This window comes from Rhipicephalus sanguineus, chromosome 10 (assembly GCF_013339695.2).
Source record: "Rhipicephalus sanguineus isolate Rsan-2018 chromosome 10, BIME_Rsan_1.4, whole genome shotgun sequence".
Lineage (NCBI taxonomy): Eukaryota > Metazoa > Arthropoda > Arachnida > Ixodida > Ixodidae > Rhipicephalus > Rhipicephalus sanguineus.
The window spans coordinates 83,998,311-84,013,028 of NC_051185.1; the positions used below are offsets into that span (position 1 = coordinate 83,998,311).

Below are 14,718 nucleotides of genomic sequence, written 5' to 3' on the forward strand. Positions count from 1 at the left end.
CCTTGAAAAAAAAAAAAAAAAAAAAACTGGTGGGTTTGCGGTCGCCGCTGGGAATCGAACCCGGTACGAACCGCTTTGGAAGCGGACTCTCAACCATGTCGTCAACGCTCTACATCGTACCACAACAGCGCCATCACACATCGCCGAGGCCAGCGCCGTCACGTGAGCGCGCTCCACCAACTGTGCTGTCTCCATTTTTTTTTGTCTACACTCGATGTCTACGTACCAGGGTCGTAGCCAATTTTCGTAGCCAGAATTTCGGCGGGGGGGGGGGTTCAAACCCCCCCCCGAAAATTTTTCAGTTTTGCTTGCGTATAATACACGCACACATACAAACGCACGAACGAACATACACAAAGTATGGTTGAAGCCCCCTCGAAAAAAATTTCTGGCTACGCCCCTCCTACGTACGGACGCGAAAAGGCCAAAGATACCCCGTGTGGGATCGCATAGGCTACAGGTAAGCAGCTTCGCCGCAAAAAAAAAAAAAAAGAAAAAAGAAAATGCTTGACGTGCATACTTACCTAGTAGTATACCAAACATTTCAGCAAGTACCGCACACGTTTTTAGCGCAAATCTTTGTTGCGGACTAGTTGGTTCATGCGTAACTATAGTAAATCGTACGGCGGAAGACAGAGAAAACGCTTTTACATTTGCACATGTTTCTTGTTTTTGTAATGTTTCAAAAAGACTTTCGCCAACGTTAGCCAAGACATCCTGCACACGTTGATTCGTGTCCCAGCGCACTTGGCAATATGGACTAACGCAGTATTACCGATGCCTATTTTTGTGCATGTATACGTAGGTATCACGTGATAGAATACCAAGATATGAAGCAATCGCAAGGACAGCGCTGTCTAAGAGCTAGAGGAACGTTCCTTTATTGTTCTTCGAGACATACTTTCACAAACAAAGAACTGTAACAAAATCCATATAATATTTACACACTTAACAACATAAATACGTCACAATTTCTCGCACGTCGGCGAGCATCACGATAAGTAGACAGACATCAAAACATCTGAGATTCAGCGTTTCACAGTTCAATAAAAATTGCATGCTCTTAGAGTTGCTGCTTATACTCCAAGCCACACTGGAGAAAATCGCTCAAACACGCGAATGTTCGTTTTTCATCGATTAAAAGGGTGCAGACTTCGCACATCAGCAGTTACAAAGTAGACCGCACGCACTAGAGCGGTTGGTAGAAACAAGCATTGTCCTATTAAGACGGCGAAGATTTGTGACCAAACTTCACGACGCGGTATGTACACGCTGGTCTGTTCGACCTTAAGACATTCAACGGTGGTGCGAAATACACTGCTTAAAATTGAGCCTGCAGATACACGATTCACTGCTCAGACAGCATAGACAGGGTGCATATGACAAATGTGTGCTGATAAGTTCGGTATGCCATTCCAGTGATTCGTACGAAACCCATATAAGGTCCGTATATTTTCAATGTAGTTCCGTAAAAACTTACGGACACATTCCGTAAATTATTTACGGAAGCATATATATGAAAATTATATTGGAATGACATAGGGAACGCTTCTGTAGGTACTGCTCTACACGTACAACGCTAAGTAGATATAGACTATAATTAAACCAGCTTAGGAACATGTAAAAAGAACCTAATAATTAAGATTCTGTTGTCGCGCCTCCATATTGCTGTGCACTTACGGATCTCAGAACTGTTGTCGGTAATGTCCAGCTGCGTTATTACAACGTTTCGAGTTCCGTACATTGTTTTTGCAATGGTCCCGTTTTTTTATAGATCTTTTGGAGCAAATTACTTAAGCAGGATGATTTATGTTTAAGAAAGGCCAATAAGCGTTATGAAGTCCAGATATCAATAAACTCGTATATCAGTTTGTTTTTGATGGCACATTAAGTTATGGGTGTACCAATGGTGTACAGTTCTGGAATAAGTGCTAACTTGAGATAGCACAGGTATTTGCTGATAACAGTTCTAAAATCTATCTTCATGTCTTTCTACATTCCAATGAAATTAAGAGACGCTTTAACACATTCCACGCAATCGACACATTCAGTACGTTCCGTTCACGCATACCGTGTAGTCCGCAATCAATACTCACGAACACATACCACAAATGCCACTTAGCTGCTCATGAAGCATATTTACGAAAGGTTTGTCAGTCATTGTGAATGTCTGACTGGGTGTGACTATCATAATGTTGGTTAATGTGATTGGGTTTGTTTTTTTTTCAATGAACACACACACACGCCGTTGCAACACGGCTCGCTCAGTTCCGCTGCACTCCTGACACGGGAAACACGCTCGTGAAATCTGAGGGCCACAGCAGAGCCCCGGCTTGACTTTTGTCTAAGCTTAGGCCTAAGACTAGGTGAAGTTAGGCCTAAGACAGACACATCTCCGGTTGACCTCTGAAAACAAGGTAGCATTCACGACTACCGAACGCAGACCAGCTACGTTATCGGATAGAGTGATGACCATAAATATTAAATGTCCAAAAAGTGCTAATTCACTGAACTTATACAATATTTGTGGCTGAAGCGAGTCGATGGAACGCGAGATTGTGACAGGTGACAAGAAGCGCTGCCCGACAAAAGCCTCCAGATTCCAACCCGTCTTTGCGGAACATCCTTCTAGAAGCAGTTATGACAGCACGTCACAAAACAGCACCAGGTGACGCTATCTCGCACACCTCCTTACGAATCGCTAAGCGGGTGTCCCTGCCTCCGAGATCCCCAGCAAGCGTCGTGGTTCTCGGAGACTACGTTACAATCGCGCATTCCATCGAACGCTTTTGCCGTATAACGCGACTGGGGCCCCTTATTCTCAGGGCATGCTCGAAATACTTACCTTGGTATCCTGGAGATCCGAATGAACACGAATGAAAAAAATTTTCGAAGTACATGGCGGGCCTGGATTGCGTGTGAAAGATATCACACAATTCTGAATACTATTATGGCTAAGTAAAGGGATACATCGCTGACCAGAACAAAACGTGCGATAACACAGGGCCGAGCCGTCTGCTTCCCGACACAATTTCGGGAAGACGCTACAGTTTGAGGCCGGTGACCCGTTCATGCGATATCTTACAGATAGAGCATACCTACGGTTGATGATGAGAAAGAAACAAATGCGTAGGAAGAAAAAAAAACAAAAAAAGACAGTGCTGGACCCACAATCCAGGTACTTCCACATACAATGCGTACAGGCTCTTGTCAGAACTATGCGGGCTGCTCTGTGGCTTCGCCATGTTACGTGATGGAACAAATCTGATGCTAACTCCTACGGAGGCATGTAGCGATAATGAGTGTGCAAGTTTCTCAATCTGCATGGCGGCTGAAATTCGTGACATGCGACTTCTTTTAAATAACCTGCACTCAGCTTGGCGGTCGCACGCAGAGTAGCCAGCGTACTTTTTGACAGAGCGTGTACGCGACCCATGCGCAAAAGATAAACACTCGTTGTGGTCGCTGGACTCGGCGATGTGCTGCAGGGAAGCCGGGCTTTGCGTGCGCAGCCGTGCTTCCATAGCTGCCCGTGGCTGTTGTTCCGGTAGTTGTCTACACGATATTGCGCTTTCCCTGCGTCTTGAGCCTAGCGTAACTGCCGATGCCGTCGTTGATCTGCGTGAGGAGAAAGGTGATGTGGCAGGTTAGTCACTCGCCTACTATTTAATGCGCACGTGAAACTAGCGATAACTCTTGGATGTTGATTACATACGGATAGGTGTGGTGTCCATAGGAATGTGGAAACGGCTACAGCTAGTGAAAAGCGTTAAGGCCGAGGCAGACGGTACGATTTTCCTTCCGATGCGACGTCCGACGCGGCGGTGCGGCAGCCAGAATGGTGGCTGTCTGATGCTATGAAAGGTCACCACTCCAGCTGCCGCACCGCCGCGCCGACCGTCGCATCGCATGGAAAATCGTACCGTCTGTCTCGCGCTTTACACTTTCAATGCGACACTTTCGTAAGCGTGCTCCGGCCGTCAGCAGTACATAGGCTCGCCTAAGCGGTGTTCGAATCATGTGTTCATGTACGCAATGATGTGACGTGTGGTATGCGCGTTGCGAGCTCCGAAGCTAATGAGACTAATGAGAAACAATACTAAAGTGCTCTAGAGGGATGCTGCTTTCTTTGAAAACGCGCTACGGCTGTTAAATCGGAGTAACCTACACCCGTGAGCAAAGTATACGGACTACCACTGCCGTCCGTATACCTGTGCCGTCTGCGCCGTCTAGTGGCGAGCCGTCTGCTGTCGAGAGCATTGCTGTGACAAAGTCTGTCAGGCACACTCACTCACTCACTCCTAGCTGACTGACAAGCTTGCCGATCAACATTGCGTTTGCGCTTTTCGCTGGCATGCAACGTGCCGCGAATCCGTGGACGTTCTATTCAGCAGCAACCTAATGACTCATCTCGGCACATGCGATGCACGTTAGACGCGAACAAGAAGTGGATTAGGCCTCGCGGCTGGTTCCTGGAGAGCGCTATCTCGGACCACTAATTATGGGGTTGCGAAAGGTTCGTCCGGGCCTCACCTTAAGCGCGCAAGCCGAAATCGCACTCGCAATACGCGTACAGGCGGAATCAAGAACGAAAGAACGCGTTCGCCCAACTTGTTCGCATTTCAATTGTACACCATGACTGTACTGTGGATATCGGCGCTCACCATTCCGGTGCGTGTGGGTGGCCCGTCCCAGGGGATGTCGTAGGCCTCCTCCGTGTTCTGGCTGTTCCGGCCGTGCTCCATGGTGGGCGCGTACGAACCGCGGGCGTACTGGCTCACCAGCGGGGTGCCTGCGCCAAGGTGACAGTAGATAAAAGATCTTCGTGGCCTGAAGGACAGCCCGGAAAAAATAAAATTGAGGCAGCTACGGATTAGTCGTGCGGAGACTGAGGAAAGAATGGATCTGGTGGCTTGCCCTCCTTCTTTTCACCTTCGCGTCACTTCTCACCCTCACTTATCTTTCCCGCCCCATATAGCTGTGCTATGCTTTACCCTATCGCCCTCCTGCTGACCCTCAAATCACTCACATCAACTTTTCTTTCCCACCCCCCTTTGCTCTACTATACTATACATGGCTATGCTATGCTTTACCCTTTCCCCCTCTTCCTCTCCATCCCCTCACCCTCGCATCACTCCTCAACCTCACTTCCTTTTCCCGCGCCATAAATGGCTACGATATGATTCCACTTCGCTTTGCACAGCAGCACCGAGTTTTGAACGGTCGCCAGCCACAGCTGGAACTCAAGCAAAAACAGTTGTGCTGTTAATATGTAAAGGTAGTAAAAGAGTGATGATGATGAGGACAGAAAGAGATGAAGCGTACGCAGAATAACCTCGTAACACAGTTGTTTTAGCCCAGAAAGTGCGATGGCCAACTATAGAAACAGCACTGAGGAGGTTGTAAAGTTGGTGCAGACAGCAGGAAGAACTATAGGCGTGAAGATGCGTGTTAGTAAGCGGTGAACTAGTAGAAGCGTTCGTTCAGGGTTAGTCGCCGAGGCGAGCGATGACTTTCCAAGCTTCGAGCGGGTTAGTGGCGGTTAGTGTGGTGAAGCCGGACAGAGACTAATTGTCAATAGAGCCTCCTCGAAGCGTGTGCAGTCGTGGCGACAGGCAGTTAGCTGCTGATACTGCGGTCGTTCGTTCCTTACCTGGGGGTAGCTTACAGTCGCCGTAGTATTCGGAGGAACCGTATACTTGCAGGTATGCGTCTGGAAATGCACACATCGGGGTCGAGCCGTGAGTCACAAATGTGGCAAACCTGATTGAGCGCGAACACGGCACTTTTTTTTGTATATTGGCACGCCTCGCGACGAACGATTAATCCGTTCACTGCGTCCGGCTTTTATGTTTTGAGTCCGTAAAACCCTTTTTATAGCTATAGGGTGCAAACCATTTGCCGCGGCCCAATTATTCTTCAAATCGCAGAATTTCAGCGAGAGAACACCGGCTGATACTTTTCTGCGGCCTCGCACTTGTTATCGGGCTGTCGAAAGAGTATTTCGGGGTATATACACTCTCTAGGGGAAAAAACAGTATTTGGAGACTATTTCTGCCACACAACTATAGGGTCGTCATCTGGTTTGGTCGCGTTTCCTTTCTTGAAAACTCGGCTCTCGCCAATTTCATGCCAAGAATGCTATGTCACGCTGATAGCGCGCGCACCGTTCGTGACCGGGGAAAGCCGGGACCGCGGTAATAACACAAGGATATTACGCGAGGTAGATGATGATTATAGTTAAGTGGCAGAAATACTCCCCAAATGCTCGATTTTTTTCTTACAGTGCGTCTCCATCAGGTTCCATAACAGGCAAGTGGCGTATCTCTTTCCGCCGCGCCATGCCAAGCGAGCGTCATCATAAAGTCGGTGTCACCTTCGCCTAGCAAGTGGTCGCGTTGCCCATGCGCAGCGGGGTCAAAAATGGCTCTGCATGGACCGAGGAGCGGAAATAGCGGCTGCGGGGAGCTCCGTCGTCTGCTTCCAGTGACTGCGGCGCGCTTTGTAACGCTTTTTCACCTGCTGTGCGAGTGCCCAACATCATGCCTCTGAAAGGAAGCAGCTAGCCACCCGCTACCGTCTTCTCGGCCTGCCCTGCGAGACACTCGAGGACAACCTCTTTCCTACCGGATGCGACGACCGTCGCCGCAACGCCCTTCCTGCCCTTTTCTCCTTCATCGATGCCGCCGGCCTTGGCTAGCGGCTTTAAAACCAGCTCACCACGGAGACTAGAGCGCTGCTGCTTGTTCTTTGCCGCGAGCCTTGCCCTTCTGTCTTACCCTTTCTCTGTGCCTTTTTCATCCCCTTCCCCGTTTGTGTATCGGTTGAGGTGTTCTCTTCGAGAGACTGCTCCGCCCTCTCCACCCACCGCGAAGCGCTCGCGCGTGCCTTCAAGCAGCTGGGACTTTCGTCTGCCACGGTGGATGACATTCTGCACCCGGTAGGATCAGCCCATCGCGTGCGCCCTGCCCTGCGCGCGGTCCTCAACTACATCGAGGCCGCGCAACTGGCCGACCGTCTTCTCTGAACCACGCCGACCAAGCCCCCAACAGACGGAACTTCCGTGTTTCTTTTTTTAACACGAAAGTGTTTTATGCCGGGGTCCACCAAGACTTCCATGACGTATTTCCGTCACGGAAGTACGTCAGCAAAATAAATGACATCAGATGGCAAATAAAAAAACAATAAGAAAAAGTTCCGTTGGCGGGAATCGAACCCATGACCTCACGGTCCGCGATAACGGCTGGCGGGCGTTTAGCCCACTGAGCTACCGCCAATTTTTTTTTTTTTTTTGCTTTATTGACATTACGGAGGCGACATGAACGCGCCTTTTATCTTTCACACTTGCCTCTCACAGTGATCTTGGATAGACGGATGCTATGAGCGTCCCCTTTATAACGGGGCGGTGACATCTGTACCAGCAGGCTCGAAAAAAACAAACAAACAAAAAACGAGCCGTTGCAACGACCGTCATACAAGTTTAATTTCGTAAACGCTTTAACAGACCGTGAGGTGGCGGTTTTAGCGCAAGCCTCGCTCATAGCATCCATCCATATCGACAAATAGCTCTCCGACGCTCGCCTGGCTGTCGCAGCGCGTTCTTTGCTCGCCCTGAGAGAAGTAACGGCCAGGCTATAAAAAAATAGAGGGAAGACACGACGCGCGTAGCGTTTCTCTTCGCATTTCGCGACGCTTTGAAGGAGTGCATATCGAGCATTAGTGTTTATTATGTGCTTGTTGATGGCATCTTTGAGCTGGATTCACCGTATGCGGAGTCCACGTATATGTTAACTTCAGCTAAATAATGGTCGTGGGCGTTTGTCGTCGGTACGGAGATGTGCCACTAGGCGTCAACATGGGTGCTTCCACATTAGGCGGTGCTATATCTGCCAAACAACGATAGACATTATACAAGCTCTCATACACCAATGCACTGTAATAATCAACTACTTCTGTGACGACACGCTTCACTTTCGTGTTATACCGATTCCTATGACGGAGGGATCAACCAACCATCTTTTTTCCCTCTCCCCCCAGTCATGTGTCTAACTCATGTTTCTTTTTTCTTTCTTTTTTTCCCCTCTCCCCCAGTGATGTGTTTAACTCCCCCAGGCCTCCTCCTCCACTCTAACTTCTCCTATACTTTTCTCCCCTTTCCCCCAGGTGTCGCGGTTGTGGTGTCCTCGCCTGAGAGACAGTTACTGCGTCATTTACCCCCACTCTTCACCTAATTTTCCCAAATAAAGAATCTCTCTCCGATTCCGTGGCGTTATTACGACGCCCGAGAGAGCGCAGTTTCTCCTCCTTCGATAGACAGTTATTGTGCACACCGAACCCCACTCATCTTCTTCAACAGAATCACCAACGGGGTTAAAGGTCGTGCACGGCTCCGACTATTCGTGTTTAGACTATGCGTCCCGTTTTCCCCACTAGGCCTTTGTGCCCTCTCGGTTTTATCCCGTTGTCGTCGCGTGTAACGTGAAGGTACCTCATGCGGGTGTAAGGAAGCGATGCTTACTCTTCTGTATGATGGTGGCCCTCTTGAGGCACGCCCACGCGATGACCACGGCCGTGATGATGACGGTGAAGGATGCAGCCACGGGCACCACGAAGTAGGTGCGGTAGTAGAAGGGAACTTCACTCTCGGTCGTCACCTGCAGCGACCGGCCGTCTGACCACACAGAGAAAGAGGAAAGGAAATTGCGGTATCATTTAAGAGAAACATGGGCTTTGGTTGTGAAAGGAAATCCATTGCAAACTTACTGTCACCTCACACTAAGAAAAAAAAAGAGTCCTTCGACTCTTTTTTTGTCAGTCCAGACTTGTCACGTATATGACTCTCTTTACAGAGACACGTGCACTCCCTTTGATTACCATTGTACTCTCTTTTGGGAGTCATGAGACCCGCAAGAGAATCATCGTGTCTCTCTAATTAGAGTCATATGCGTAGCAAGTCACGACCCATCGAAAAGAGTAACACATGCTATTTTTCCTTTTTTTTCTTAGAGCACATTCACTTTTCAGTGCCCGGTATTGGTTCACACGATAGTTTAATTGAAGGCAATACCGTGTTTTGCGGGATGTTAGATGTACTTCGCGCGTTTCGTGAGTTAAGGCGCAGATTTCAGCTTTTCCTTCATTCTTGAAGCCAAAATACACCTGTCTGTATGTTTTGAGCCGGTAATTCAAATGTTTTACAAAGCACTTCAGCGTGTCTGATTATAAGGTCGTGCTTGTGTTATTTGCGAGGAATCCCTAGAAATGCGAGTAGTCTAATCATCTACCTCTACTGTATGCTTAGTTCAGTCACCAGCGCTTCAGCACAATATCATTCAGTGATATTCCGCAGCAGACGAGACGACGATATGGCTGTATGGTGGCATCATGCTACTGACCACGATAATTACGTGAATAAGGGGGATTATACAATGATTCAGCCTTTTTTAAGGCAAGAGCCTTAGATGCCTTATCAAACGCGAAAATTAACCGGCGTTCCCGGCGGCGTCAACACGAGCGATGCAAAAAGTCATCATCACGTGATGACGTCATCATGACATCACACAGCGTCAAGATTCGTGACGTGACGTCACATGACTTCATCACATGGCATCGTAGCTTGGTCAAAGGTGGGCGATCACGGAGGCAGTACAAAACCAGGTGAGGTGCCTCCGAACCTGGAGACAGTGGAAAACCACTTTAGGTGCAGAAAGCTTTCGGAAGGGGGCGGGAATACATCGACTGAGAAGAAAAAGAAAATAAGATGTCTCTCGCCTTCAAGTCGTCTTAGGGAAATGCATAAGGGACCCTGCGAGTTTTTTTCTCTCGCGCTTGTTCACTCTCTTGACGCTAAATACAGCCGCGGATTCGAGCTGAAGTCGACTTGCGACCATAAGGGAGTCGCCGTACGCCAGCATTGCTAGAGACAGCGAGGCTCACCCGAGAGGTGTGTGACGGCGGGCAGGTTGTGCGAAAAGTCCCCTCGGCCGTACATGTTGTATGCGGCCAGCCGGAAGTTGTAGCGTGTTCCGGCCCGAAGGTCCCTCAGCGTCACGGTGTCCTTGTTGCCCGGAATGTGCAGGTCCGCCTTGTCCTCTTCGTCCGTACCGTACTGCACCAGGTACTCTGCGAAACGTCGTCCCATTTGCAGACACACACGTACTATTCACTCGGAAACCTCTACAACGAAATGACCAGCATAAGAAAGGAGTTTCTGGGTCACGATGAACTGCGAATGGTGCATGACCTCTCTTTACAGTAGTCAAAGTGAGACAATGTACGGACTCTTTGGCAGGCCAATCCACCGTCGTTTCTCGTGCAGCACACAAGTACCGCGCTTGCATGCAGCAACAGGGATGCGCTTTTGAAAGCCAAGTCCGCATCACCGCGCAAAATCGCAGGCATCGCAGCCCCAGTTGTATAGCAGTTCAGACAACACGACGACAGCGCCGAGAATAGAAGGTAATATACTGAATCATAGACTGGGTCCGAGCTCGTTGGTACACTGACATTATGAAACCGTTAAGAGCACGAAGATGGGAACAAGCAGGGCTGGGCATATCGCGATACAAGAGTATCGCGATAGTATTTCAGAGATACTTTTGAGTATCTGTATTTCTATATCGAGATACATTTGAAAAATGTATTTGTATCTCAGTAGTGAAATACATTTACGATGTATCGCCTGTATCGCGATACTATGCTGGACACGGGTATCTCGTTACATTGTTTTTTTGTGTCGGAAATGAGTTGAGGCGTGTTTCCAATGGGGGAATGGCGTTTTTTTTTTCTTTTTTGTACCAAGAAAAGCAAAGGCGCGCCGCCAGTCGCCGACAGATAGGGCGGCGATGGTTTCCGCTCAAGCACAGAATGGTCCACGTGGTAAAGCGCGCGACGCCGCAGATGGTAGAATCGTGGGGGCAGTGTTGTAGCCCTCTGCCGACGAAAGTCGCTGTATCTCAAGGTCAGTGCAGCACGCCTAATTTTTTTTCAGGTGGCAAGCTATTACTTCGCGACCCCCCGCGCGGATACCGCCTTGGAACAGGCTTTGCAATGCTTCGCGTGCATTCAGTTCTCAAAGCGGCGGCACTTCCGAAAGCAGTTCCCGTAGTCGCGGCGGAAGAGACTAGATGGCTATCTTTGACGCGCTTTCAGCCACCTCTCCAATGTCAGGGTGCGTTCCTAATTGATTACATGCGTGAAATGGTCTTTTGTGGTAGCAGGCTCCCCCACCGCCGGAGCCGACTTCGCCTGTTGCGACTTTCCGAAATGGGTGCTGGTAGCGTCGGTGGTGGTGACAGCTTCATTGAAGCCGATAGGGTCAGACGGCTTAGGATTCCGAAGATGGGGACAGACTTCGGATTCTGAACAGTCAGAACAACCCAAGTGAGGGCAGAAGCGTTTGAGTATCTAGATGAGCCGAGAAGAGATATCGCCCCGCTGCAGGGCAATCCGGCTTTTTTCTTTCGACTTTTTTTCTTTCGTGAGTCTTGTGCTGAGGCTGAACCGACGCTGTTAGAAGACTGCCTATTTGAGATGCTCACGCAGTAACCTTCTCAGCAAAGCAGATCTTATGTGCAAAGTAAATGCATACTTTTTCTCAATTCACTGGCGTTCATTAGTGGTTCGAGTGATTTGCTTAAAGTGTGCTATTTCTAGCATAGCTTAGTTTGTTCGCCAAGTATGTCGATTTCGCTGTCCAATCCTTGTTACTGTTGCTGTGAAATAGTGTATTTTTATTGCAACTGATACTTGTAATTATGTCATTATTGCTAATTATGTACTTTGTCCACCCCCTCCCCTGCAATGTCTTAATGGCGCTGAGGGTACTGTAATAAATAAATAAATGAACTGAACGTTTCGATGCACTGTAACTTTAATTACAACATTATGCTGCACTAATAAGTGTCTTTGCGTAGTATGAGCATCCTTCAAATAAAAAAAAGTATTCCAGTATCTGTATCGCTGTAACTGTATTCCGGAATACTTTTGTCGTCTTATTGCGAAAGTATCTCCGAAATATCCCGTTACGTTAAAAGCAAATGTATCTCAGTATCTGTATTTTAGGCTTCCAGTTCATGTATTTCGATATCTGTATTCTGGAATACTTTTCTGAGTATCTCTGCCCAGCCCTGGGAACAAGAAGACGATTGTGTCGTCTTTTCGTTCCCGTCTTCGTGCGCTTAACGGTTTCATAGAAGGTAAGGCGTGCGAACATCGACACGAGAGCACCGACTATCAACTTTAAGGGCGTACTGCGGCGGAAAAGAAAAGGTACGCAAAACTTACCAGCGCATGCGCAGATAAGTTCTGTGTCTACTTCCGAAAAGTCTTGCATACTGTTTTTTTCCGCCGCAGTACGCCCTTTGAGCTGATATTCGGCGATTGTGTTGTCTTTTCAGTAGGAGCTCTTCGAGGTAAACATCACAGCGAATGGGTTAGTTCAGTGATTTCAGCATCATTGACCTGTGTATGCGCTTCTAGAAAGGTAGCCGACCTCCCTTCACGAATGTTGGACAGTGAATTTCGTACTCACGGATGACAGGCGATGCCGGGCTCTGCAGGGTGTTCCAGTTGAGGCTGACGGAGGACGAAGTGATGCCGGTCACTCGCAGGCTCGGTACCGCCGGTGGGTCTGCAGGTGGGACAATTGTGCTCACACAAACTTGCGTGCGCGAGGTACTCCGAGGACAGCGCTACGGAACTAATTAGCAAGAAATAATTAGCAGTTTGCGTTCACACATGCAAGGTATCACGACGCCTGAGCGCTCGGAGCCGCGAGAAGAGACAGGTTAAGCTAGACGGCCGCTGCTGGCTTCTTGTCGTCCCCACGGGCATAGGCATGCGCAAAGGGGGAGGGAGGCAGGGAGGGCGGCAGCCCCCTCTAATCACCTAAGAGGGGGGCACGAAATCTGCCCCGTACATTGAACCTTGTAGTCACCTAAGGGGGGGGGGGGGGGCGAAATCTGCTCCATACATTGACTTATAGTGTGTGGGGGGGGGGTGCTGCGATGAACCTTCGCCCCCCCCCCCCCCCCCGATGGGGAACCCTGCGCACGCCTATGCCCACGGGTATAGTTATGCTGGCTGCGATGACCTTGCGGCATCGCCGCTAGAATTCTACCCTACATCGGCGTCTGGACGAGTGAGCGAAGACAAGGTCGACGAAGTGGCGTTGCCGACGACTCTTAGAACGCGGCCAAGATAAAGGTACGCTATAAAGTGAAACAGTGAATCGGTATAGATTAATACATGTTACCCTGAAAACTCTAATGTCGGTAATTTCACCATAATACTTTAATAATAAAGGACAAAATCGAGGTTAAAATTTCTTAAATTTCGCGCCGAAATATCCACCCGTGATGTCACTGATTTCAGTGTATTTTTCGTGTTCTGGCGACATTGGCTTAACGAAATTTCCCGGAACTTCGTATGCTAAGTCTCTGGCTACCTCACAGGACAATGTATTTCATTTTTGCCCATTAGGAACTACGCAGGCGCCGTCAAAACCTATGGCGTTACGGCGATTGGTGAGAGAACTTGAAGGTCGCGTCGCCGCCCCTATTTTATCTTTGTGCGTTCTCTCGCTTACCACGCGTCTTATCGCTGCAAGCGTGGTGATTTTGGTATTGCGAAAGAGCAATTTTTTTTTAATACGAGAGAAAACGGTTTTCTCTTTAGCGTCCCTTTAAATCGATGCACGATGCAATAAATAGTAAACGCAAGAATATTTTAAAGTGCACCGTTTCGTGTGGCTCATATTTCGGTACCTGCGAAACCGCAATTGGTTAGTGCTCAGAGCAGAGGTTTCCTTGCTACGAATCAGAACTTTGCCTATACCAAAAACACATTTTGATTCAAGCGAAACAATGTTTCGAACTCCAAAACACCAAAGCTACTTCTGTATCTGTATGCAAGTAGAATACGATAGGGAAAAAGCGGTTTACTTCATGTAGTGGCTGTGCAAATAAAGACAACTACTGGGCTATATACCGTGCACCGCAAGTCTGTGGGCTACAGCGTCCAACGAAGTTGTTCGAACTGTAGCGAAGATTTTAAGGACATGTTCTGAGAAATGAAAACTCGCTTCGGTTCCCGGAAGGGTATAGGCTCACCCTATAATATATGAGCATTACTATGCTACATTTAAGACTACTCGCCTAACACCTGTAGCCTGCGCGCGCGTTTCGCTGTTAGGACCCACCTCCGTTAAGCGTAGTGCAGGAGACTTCCTCGGAGGCCGGTCCCGAGTCAACGTCGTTGAAGGCCTTCACGGAGAAGGTGTAGACGGAGGCGGCCTGCAGGCCAGTGAACACCTTCTGCTTGGCGTTCCTGTTGACTGTCTCGTGGCTGAAGGGCGTTCCTTCCAGCCGGTAGCTGACGGAGTAGCCACGGAGCTCGCCGTTCAGCTTGTCCGCTGGCGGCGCCTGCGTCGAGCGGCAAGCATACATTGTACACGGCGCAGACGCGTATAGTTTCGGTTTCAGTGATATTCCTTTTTGTACTCATGCAGCGGAACATCTCGAAGAGGCAAATCAGATGCCTAGTTTCGGTTTTCGCGGCACTGCTTTTAGCGGTCCTGCCTTGCCTCACTTCGGAAGTCGCTAATAGTTTTGGATTCCGCAACACTTACATGAGATCCAACAATAATATATTAGTGACCGGATTCGTAGCGACATGATGCGGTTATCTTGAGCAATTGCTCATACCGGTCATTATACC

At 48.8% G+C, this 14,718-nt stretch overlaps 1 protein-coding gene across 21 annotated transcripts in view; it reads right to left on the minus strand.

Moving 5' to 3' along the window:
- Positions 1-2,234: 2,234 nt before the first annotated feature.
- Positions 2,235-14,718, minus strand: part of LOC119372182 (Down syndrome cell adhesion molecule) — a 212,355-nt gene continuing 199,871 nt past the window's right edge. For 20 of the 21 annotated variants that reach the window (XM_037642641.2, XM_037642645.2, XM_049419804.1 and 17 more), the window contains 7 exons: positions 14,201-14,423; positions 12,533-12,631; positions 9,937-10,122; positions 8,519-8,671; positions 5,654-5,713; positions 4,665-4,792; positions 2,235-3,618 (listed from right to left, as the gene is read on the minus strand). In XM_037642641.2, coding sequence (XP_037498569.1) covers positions 3,556-3,618; positions 4,665-4,792; positions 5,654-5,713; positions 8,519-8,671; positions 9,937-10,122; positions 12,533-12,631; positions 14,201-14,423 — 912 coding nt within the window. In that variant the 3' untranslated portion in view covers positions 2,235-3,555. The remainder of the gene's footprint in view (positions 3,619-4,664; positions 4,793-5,653; positions 5,714-8,518; positions 8,672-9,936; positions 10,123-12,532; positions 12,632-14,200; positions 14,424-14,718) is intronic. The other variant, XM_037642651.2, reaches the window with a different exon arrangement.